The 9,379-nt window shown below is 44.7% G+C and overlaps 1 protein-coding gene across 2 annotated transcripts in view; it reads left to right on the plus strand.

The window, feature by feature from the left end:
• The first annotated feature begins 309 nt into the window (after nt 1-309).
• Nucleotides 310-9,379, plus strand: part of tbc1d31 (TBC1 domain family, member 31) — a 31,111-nt gene continuing 22,041 nt past the window's right edge. Inside the window, exons 1-10 of one of the 2 annotated variants that reach the window (XM_036935664.1) lie at nt 310-332; nt 545-686; nt 2,869-3,015; nt 3,108-3,223; nt 3,437-3,615; nt 3,793-3,944; nt 4,107-4,266; nt 4,524-4,724; nt 4,886-5,047; nt 5,499-5,578. In XM_036935664.1, coding sequence (XP_036791559.1) covers nt 574-686; nt 2,869-3,015; nt 3,108-3,223; nt 3,437-3,615; nt 3,793-3,944; nt 4,107-4,266; nt 4,524-4,724; nt 4,886-5,047; nt 5,499-5,578 — 1,310 coding nt within the window. In that variant the 5' untranslated portion in view covers nt 310-332; nt 545-573. The remainder of the gene's footprint in view (nt 333-544; nt 687-2,868; nt 3,016-3,107; nt 3,224-3,436; nt 3,616-3,792; nt 3,945-4,106; nt 4,267-4,523; nt 4,725-4,885; nt 5,048-5,498; nt 5,579-9,379) is intronic. The other variant, XM_036935658.1, reaches the window with a different exon arrangement.

The raw sequence follows: 9,379 nt of genomic DNA on the forward strand, positions 1-9,379 counted from the left end.
ATTTAAATAAATTCATTAGGCCCTAATCTATGGATTTCACATGACTGGAAATACAGATATGCATCTGTTGGTCAAAGATACCTTTAAAAAAAAAGGTAGGGGCGTGGATCAGAAAACCGATCAGTATCTGATGACACCACCATTTGCCTCATGCAGTGTGACACATTTCCTTTGCATAGAGTTGACTAGGCTGTTGCTTGTGGCCTGTGGAATGTTTTCCCACTCCTCTTCAATGGCTGTGCGAAATTGCTGGATATTGGCGTGAACTGGAACACACTGTTGTACACGTCGATCCAGCGCATCCCACACATGCTCAATGGTTGACATGTCTGGTGAGTATGCAGGCCATGGAAAAACTGGGACATTTTCATCTTCCAGGAATGGTGTACAGATCCTTGTGACATGGGGCCGTGCATTATCATGCTGAAACATGAGGTGATGTCGGTGGATGAATGGCACGATAATGGGCCTCAGGATCTTGTTATGGCATCTCTGTTCATTCAAATTGCCATTGATAAAATGCAATTGTGTTTGTTGTCCGTAGCTAATGCCTGACCGTACCATAACCCCACCATGGGGCACTCTGTTCACAACGTTGACATCGGCAAACCGCTCGCCCACACGACGTCATACACGCTCTCTGCCATCTGTCCAGTACAGTTGAAACCGGGATTCATCCATCGAAGGTAAGCATTTGCCTACTGACTGCAGTCAGGTCAAGACCACAGGAAGTTGGTGGCACCTTAATTGTGGCGAACGGGCTCGTGGTAATGGCTGGAGCGGAATAGGTGGAATGGTATCAAATACATCAAACACATGGTTCCCATTCTATTTGCTCCGTTCCAGCCATTATTATGAGCCATTCTCCCCTCAGCAGCCTCCACTGGACAAGACCCTGGTGAGGACGATGATCACACAGATGAGCTTCCCTGAGACGATTTCTGACAGTTTATGCAGAAATTCTTTGGTTGTGCAAACCCACAGTTTCATCAGCTGTCCGAGTGGCTGGTCTCAGACGATCCCGTAGGTGAAGAAGACGAATATAGAGGTCTTGGGCTGGCGTGTTTACACGCGGACTGCGGTTGTGTGGCCGGTTGGACGTACTGCCAAATTCTCTAAAACGTTGGCGGCGGCTTATTGTAGAGAAATGAACATTAAATTCTCGGGCAACAGCTCTGATGGACATTCCTGCAGTCAGCATGCCAATTGTGGGGCAAAACTGCACATTTTAGAGTGGCCTTTTACTGTCTCCACCACAGCTGTTAAGTGGATGGATTACATTGGCAAAGAATAAATGCTCACTAACAGGGATGTAAAATAATTTATGCACAACATTTGAGAGAAATAAGCTTTTTGTTCATATGGAACATTTTGTGGATCATTTATTTCAGCTCGTGAAACTTGGGCCCAACACTTTACATGTTGCATTGATATTTCTGTTTGTGTAGTTAAGGTAGGGGTTAAGGTAGGTGATTTTATCAACACGGGTGTAGTATTTACATACAGTAGCATTGCTTTCAATTGTAATGGGTTGCACAAAAACTTTCCGTGGGAAGCCAGAAGTTAAATACAATTGCATTTGAACCTACTGTGCGTTGGGCAGGACGGTTGGTCATTATGGCTGGGGAATTTGAGACAAAATATCTAAAGGATCCTATTATTAAACACACTTACCAAACGTGGGTATGTTGTAGACCCACTTCCTCTCTGCTTACTTAATGTCAAAATAAAAGTCCCCCACAAGTTATTCATTTTTTTCTCCACATATCGTGCAAGTGCAGGACCTATATTTTGACACGAGATCAGCAGAGAGGAAGTGGGTCTACAACAGACCCACGTTTGGAAAGTCTGTTTAATAATATGATCCTTTAAGATATTTTGTCCAAATACAATTGAAAGCAACGCTAGGAGTGCAGGAAAATAAGACAGGTGTCAAATACTGTAGCTAGCTAGATACATTTGATATTGTATTGTATTGTGATCACCTTGGGAAAGTGTCCACCTATCATACTTTTTTCTAAACCAAAACTTGGCACGGCATTGGTCCTTGTCCACCTCCATGGTCTATGGCTATGTTATGCACCCCCTTATAATTAGCAGTAATGACTATAGAACAATCACATGTATTCGTTTGTAACTGTGGTACATCTACACAGAGGGTTTCAAACCTCCAATCCTCCAATTTAACCTATTTGATCATAGAGAACTCCAGTAACCACAATTCCTGCTGCTGTTTACATCCCATTCGTGACGTCATTCAAGAAGCGACAAGATAACCGCTGACAACTTTCTAACTGAAGACAGATTTATAATTATGGCTTTCATTTGAGTTTTGTTCTCAATAAATAATTTTGCGCGATAATTGCTCGATAATATGCGAGTGAAGGCTCTTCTTGCGATTGGAGACCAGCAATAACGTGTTATTTCAAATTTCGCGCTGTACAGACCGCCAGAGGATAGGCTGGTATTCAGGCTAGCTAATCAACAGTGAATTAGTTACCACTGCTAACTCGCTAGCTAGCTAGATCCAAACGTATCATATCCCCAATTCTGCTCATCAAAAAAAAAAATGCAAACGACCGACATTGGAAACAAGGAGGAGGGAAAAGTATGGCATCGAAAACCAACACCAAGTAATACTGGGTAGGTCGTTTCAAAGGATAACGTTAGCTCATAACTCACTTGTTGAGTCTCCATCACCTTGTGATTAGTGAAGCCTGGCTGTTGAGTGTTGTTGATCGTAAACGAGAGGGGGACGTTATTGTCTGTTTCTGCATATCTTGAATAGAAGCTGTGCTTTGCATTCTTGTCTGACAGCTAGACGTGCATCTTGTATGTAGACCAGAATAACAGTTTTTGCTTTAACAGTATCATGGTCACAGTGATTCGCAGTGCAGCTGCCTACCAGTCCAAAACAGTCCGCTTCCTTCATGTCACCTTCGACACTACAGGGGACTCTTTCCTGGCTGGAGATCACCATGGGAATATTTATGTCTTAGACATCACCAGAAACAGGTGCAGTATGTCACACTGTCAACACCACAATATGGCATTGCAATACTCTTACTGGTGCAGGCCGTGCTCATAACTGTTCTGTCTCTCTCCAGGTTTAGACTTGTTCAGAAAACCGGTCAAGCATGCACTGCCTTGGCCTTCAACTTGCGCAGAACAACAGAATTCTTGGTTGCTCTTGCAGACTACTCCATCAAGTGCTTTGACAAAGGTATGACTCCTTACATTGCTGCTTAATTGTTTTCCAAAAGGTTAGGAACTGATTAGCTGATTGAGGAGGGTAAAGTCATCTTCTGTGGTGTATTGGCCTGTATACCCAAACTTCCAGTATGTTGAAAGACCAATGATTCCATCAGATAATGGAGTTTTTGCTGTGTGTTTGCCAATTGGAACCAAAATCTGATTGATTGTTTGATTCCGTCAGATACGAAGCAGCTGGTGAGCTGGATGCGGGGTCACGAGGGGGCGGTATCCTCCGTGTCGGTCCATGGCTCTGGCCGCTACGCCATCAGTACATCAGCTGACACGGCTCAGCTCTGGGACCTGGACACCTTCCAGAGGAAGAGGAAACTCAATGTCCGCCAATCTGTCGGCATACAGAGGGTTAGATCATTCACATTTACAGAACTGAATCATTTCATTTCAGATTTGACAGTACAATGAATACATAATGGCAAAATTCACACAGTGCCTTTTTATATTTTACATTTTGTAGAACTCTAAACAAGTTATCTGAATTTGTGACAATTCATTTTAACTCTGTGTGTTATTTTTTTCTAGGTGTTCTTTCTTCCTCTGGGGAACACCATCCTCAGCTGTTTCAACGATGACTCCATCTTTGCCTGGGAGAGTGACACGTTGTTCTGCAAATACCAGCTGCCTGTTCCTGATGAGGGACCCAGGATACACTACAAGGCATTTGCTGTCACACGGTGTGTGTGTGTGTTTTTAAACGGTTGAGTGGAAGTGGAAGTCTAATATACAAAAGTGTGTCTGTCTGTGGGGCTATGACTATTACAGATAAGCCCTGAACAACAAAGCAGATGTTCAGTACCAGTGATGTCCTCCTAAAACCATCTGTGTTCTCTTGACAGTGATGGGAAGATTCTGGCTGCAGGGGGCAGATCCAACCTTCTCCATCTGTGGTGTCTGGACACCAGGCAGCTGCTTAGAGTGGTCCAGATGCCTCCCAAGGTCCGCACTGTCAGACAGCTGGAGTTCCTACCAGACAGCTTCGATGGTGGGGCCAGCCAGGTATGTATTCATTCATTCTATTCATTCATCCTTTAACCAAGGAAGTCACGTTGAGTTTTACATCTCTTTTTCAAGTGAACCCTTGCCAAAAAAAGCAGCCAATGCACAGCCAATGCACAGCCAATGCACAGCCAATGTACAGCCAATGTACAGCCAATGTACAGCCAATGCTATCTGATACTGAGGTATTTTGGAGAACATGTTTTATTTGTCTCGGTGGCTGGAAAATGAGAAAACATTTAGTTTTTGTTCTTCAGACTCTTGGGGTGCTGAGTCAGGATGGTGTGATGCGTTTCATCAACATCCAGACCTGCAAGCTGCTCTTCAACATCGGATCCCATGATGACGCCATCACCTCAGCCACCGTCAGTCCCAACGGACGCCATATTGTCACGATAATGGACAACGGCAGCCTAAACATCTACAGTGTTCAGTGTCTGACCCAGGACTACAACAAGGTAGCAATCATCAGAGTGATTAGAAAGGCCGTTCATCTGACACGTGTCCTTGAATTTGACTAAATGACCCAGGCAGCTTCGTTTCATCTGTGTAGTTTTTACATTAGCACACATCAGTCATGTTTCTGCCTTCCCCTGAGCCACTCGTCATCCTCTCCTAGCCTCCTCCGTCCCTGGTCAAAGTGGTGTCTGGTGGAGAGTGTTCCGCTCTGACAATGAAGGTGAAGTCAGAAGGGGTCCAGCGGCCGGCCAAAAACTCTGGTCGACGGGTCAAGACCAAAGTCCTGAGGCCTCCAGCTGTCCCCATGACAGAGGATAAAGAGGTACAGATGTAGGATATTCATTGGATCACTCTTTTGTTGCACAACAGGAAATTAAAACTTGTATTCAAGGTTTTAAAAAGCTTCTGAAGTTTGTAATTTCCCCTTGAAAATTTCTGATTTTGACCCCTACAAAAAAATGTCCATTAATTATAATCAATATTATAATTCACATTTCCTGTTGCTCCAGGATTATTTTCCCTCTGTAGAAAACTGCCTCAAATTAAGAGCCTACACCTGTAGAGCATGCAGAAACACATGGCAGACAGAAGCATAGAGATACTTGTGGTATAATCTCATAGTGACCGTATAATAGCATGACCTTATTTACTTCTCTGGTCTGGAGCCAAGCTGTCTGATGATTTTACCATTGGTTTTCCTCATCCCACATTTTGAATGATGTTCTTTTGAATCAAGTGAGGCATTCAACTGATTTGTGGCTTTTCTTTTTCAGAATGAACTGCCTGACGGTCTAAACAAGAAGAGACTTGTGACGTTACTGAAGGCATTTGGAGAATATCCAGCTAAATACAGGTAACTAACTACAAATCAGGAATCAGGTGCCAAGGTGTCACAGTTTTAACGAGGGGCAGCAACATACAAATGTGCTCCTTAGACACTAGAGTAAACGGTGCTCCTTTAGACACTAGAGTAAACGGTGCTCCTTTAGACACTAGAGTAAACGGTGCTCCGTTAGACACTACAGTAAACGGTGCTCCTTTAGACACTACAGTAAACGGTGCTCCTTTAGACACCACAGTAAACGGTGCTCCGTTAGACACTAGAGTAAACGGTGCTCCTTTAGACACTAGAGTAAACGGTGCTCCTTTAGACACTAGAGTAAACGGTGCTCCTTTAGACACTAGAGTAAACGGTGCTCCTTTAGACACCACAGTAAACGGTGCTCCGTTAGACACTACAGTAAACGGTGCTCCGTTATACACTACAGTAAACGGTGCTCCTTTAGGCACTACAGTAAATGGTGCTCCTTTAGACACTACAGTAAATGGTGCTCCTTTATACACTACGGTAAATGGTGCTCCTTTAGACACTACAGTAAACAGTGCTCCTTTAGACACCACAGTAAACGGTGCTCCGTTAGACACTAGAGTAAACGGTGCTCCTTTAGACACGACAGTAAACGGTGCTCCTTTAGACACTACAGTAAACGGTGCTCCTTTAGACACGACAGTAAACGGTGCTCCTTTAGACACGACAGTAAACAGTGCTCCTTTAGACACGACAGTAAACGGTGCTCCTTTAGACACTACAGTAAACGGTGCTCCTTTAGACACCACAGTAAACAGTGCTCCTTTAGACACCACAGTAAACGGTGCTCCCTTAGACACCACAGTAAACGGTGCTCCTTTAGACACCACAGTAAACGGTGCTCCTTTAGACACCACAGTAAACTGTGCTCCTTTAGACACCACAGTAAACGGTGCTCCTTTAGACACCACAGTAAACAGTGCTCCTTTAGACACCACAGTAAATGGTGCTCCTTTAGACACTACAGTAAACGGTGCTCCTTTAGACACTACAGTAAACGGTGCTCCTTTAGGCACTACAGTAAACGGTGCTCATTTAGGCACTACAGTAAACGGTGCTCCTTTATACACTACGGTAAATGGTGCTCCTTTAGACACTAGAGTAAACGGTGCTCCTTTAGACACTAGAGTAAACGGTGCTCCTTTAGACACTAGAGTAAACGGTGCTCCTTTAGACACTAGAGTAAACGGTGCTCCGTTAGACACTAGAGTAAACGGTGCTCCTTTATACACTACGGTAAATGGTGCTCCTTTAGACACTACAGTAAACGGTGCTCCTTTAGACACCACAGTAAACGGTGCTCCGTTAGACACTACAGTAAACGGTGCTCCGTTATACACTACAGTAAACGGTGCTCCGTTATACACTACAGTAAACGGTGCTCCTTTAGACACTACAGTAAACGGTGCTCCTTTATACACTACGGTAAATGGTGCTCCTTTAGACACTACAGTAAACGGTGCTCCTTCAGACACCACAGTAAACGGTGCTCCGTTAGACACTAGAGTAAACGGTGCTCCTTTAGACACGACAGTAAACGGTGATCCTTTAGACACTACAGTAAACGGTGCTCCTTTAGACACGGCAGTAAACGGTGCTCCTTTAGACACGACAGTAAACGGTGCTCCTTTAGACACGACAGTAAACGGTGCTCCTTTAGACACTACAGTAAACGGTGCTCCTTTAGACACCACAGTAAACGGTGCTCCTTTAGACACCACAGTAAACGGTGCTCCCTTAGACACCACAGTAAACGGTGCTCCTTTAGACACCACAGTAAACGGTGCTCCTTTAGACACCACAGTAAACAGTGCTCCTTTAGACACCACAGTAAACGGTGCTACCTTAGACACGACAGTAAACGGTGCTCCTTTAGACACCACAGTAAACGGTGCTCCTTTAGACACCACAGTAAACGGTGCTCCCTTAGACACCACAGTAAACGGTGCTCCTTTAGACACCACAGTAAACGGTGCTCCTTTAGACACCACAGTAAACAGTGCTCCTTTAGACACCACAGTAAACGGTGCTACCTTAGACACGACAGTAAACGGTGCTCCTTTAGACACCACAGTAAACGGTGCTCCTTTAGACACCACAGTAAACGGTGCTCCTTTAGACACCACAGTAAACGGTGCTCCTTTAGACACCACAGTAAACAGTGCTCCTTTAGACACCACAGTAAATGGTGCTCCTTTAGACACCACAGTAAACGGTGCTCCTTTAGACACCACAGTAAACGGTGCTCCTTTAGACACCACAGTAAACGGTGCTCCTTTAGACACTACAGTAAACGGTGCTCCTTTAGACACTACAGTAAACGGTGCTCCTTTAGGCACTACAGTAAACGGTGCTCCTTTAGGCACTACAGTAAACGGTGCTCCTTTATACACTACGGTAAATGGTGCTCCTTTAGACACTACAGTAAACGGTGCTCCTTTAGACACCACAGTAAACGGTGCTCCGTTAGACACTAGAGTAAACGGTGCTCCTTTAGACACTAGAGTAAACGGTGCTCCTTTAGACACTAGAGTAAACGGTGCTCCTTTAGACACTAGAGTAAACGGTGCTCCTTTAGACACTAGAGTAAACGGTGCTCCGTTAGACACTAGAGTAAACGGTGCTCCTTTATACACTACGGTAAATGGTGCTCCTTTAGACACTACAGTAAACGGTGCTCCTTTAGACACCACAGTAAACGGTGCTCCGTTATACACTACAGTAAACGGTGCTCCGTTAGACACTAGAGTAAACGGTGCTCCTTTATACACTACAGTAAATGGTGCTCCTTTAGACACTACAGTAAACGGTGCTCCTTTAGACACTACAGTAAACGGTGCTCCTTTAGACACTACAGTAAACGGTGCTCCTTTAGACACTACAGTAAACGGTGCTCCGTTATACACTACAGTAAACGGTGCTCCTTTAGGCACTACAGTAAACGGTGCTCCTTTAGACACTACAGTAAACGGTGCTCCTTCAGACACCACAGTAAACGGTGCTCCGTTAGACACTAGAGTAAACGGTGCTCCTTTATACACTACGGTAAATGGTGCTCCTTTAGACACTACAGTAAACGGTGCTCCTTCAGACACCACAGTAAACGGTGCTCCGTTAGACACTAGAGTAAACGGTGCTCCTTTAGACACGACAGTAAACGGTGATCCTTTAGACACTACAGTAAACGGTGCTCCTTTAGACACGGCAGTAAACGGTGCTCCTTTAGACACGACAGTAAACGGTGCTCCTTTAGACACGACAGTAAACGGTGCTCCTTTAGACACTACAGTAAACGGTGCTCCTTTAGACACCACAGTAAACGGTGCTCCTTTAGACACCACAGTAAACGGTGCTCCCTTAGACACCACAGTAAACGGTGCTCCTTTAGACACCACAGTAAACGGTGCTCCTTTAGACACCACAGTAAACAGTGCTCCTTTAGACACCACAGTAAATGGTGCTCCTTTAGACACCACAGTAAACGGTGCTCCTTTAGACACCACAGTAAACGGTGCTCCTTTAGACACCACAGCAAACGGTGCTCCTTTAGACACTACAGTAAACGGTGCTCCTTTAGACACTACAGTAAACGGTGCTCCTTTAGGCACTACAGTAAACGGTGCTCCTTTAGGCACTACAGTAAACGGTGCTCCTTTATACACTACGGTAAATGGTGCTCCTTTAGACACTACAGTAAACGGTGCTCCTTTAGACACCACAGTAAACGGTGCTCCGTTAGACACTAGAGTAAACGGTGCTCCTTTAGACACTAGAGTAAACTGTGCT

Source organism: Oncorhynchus mykiss, chromosome 2 (assembly GCF_013265735.2).
Source record: "Oncorhynchus mykiss isolate Arlee chromosome 2, USDA_OmykA_1.1, whole genome shotgun sequence".
Classification (NCBI taxonomy): domain Eukaryota; kingdom Metazoa; phylum Chordata; class Actinopteri; order Salmoniformes; family Salmonidae; genus Oncorhynchus; species Oncorhynchus mykiss.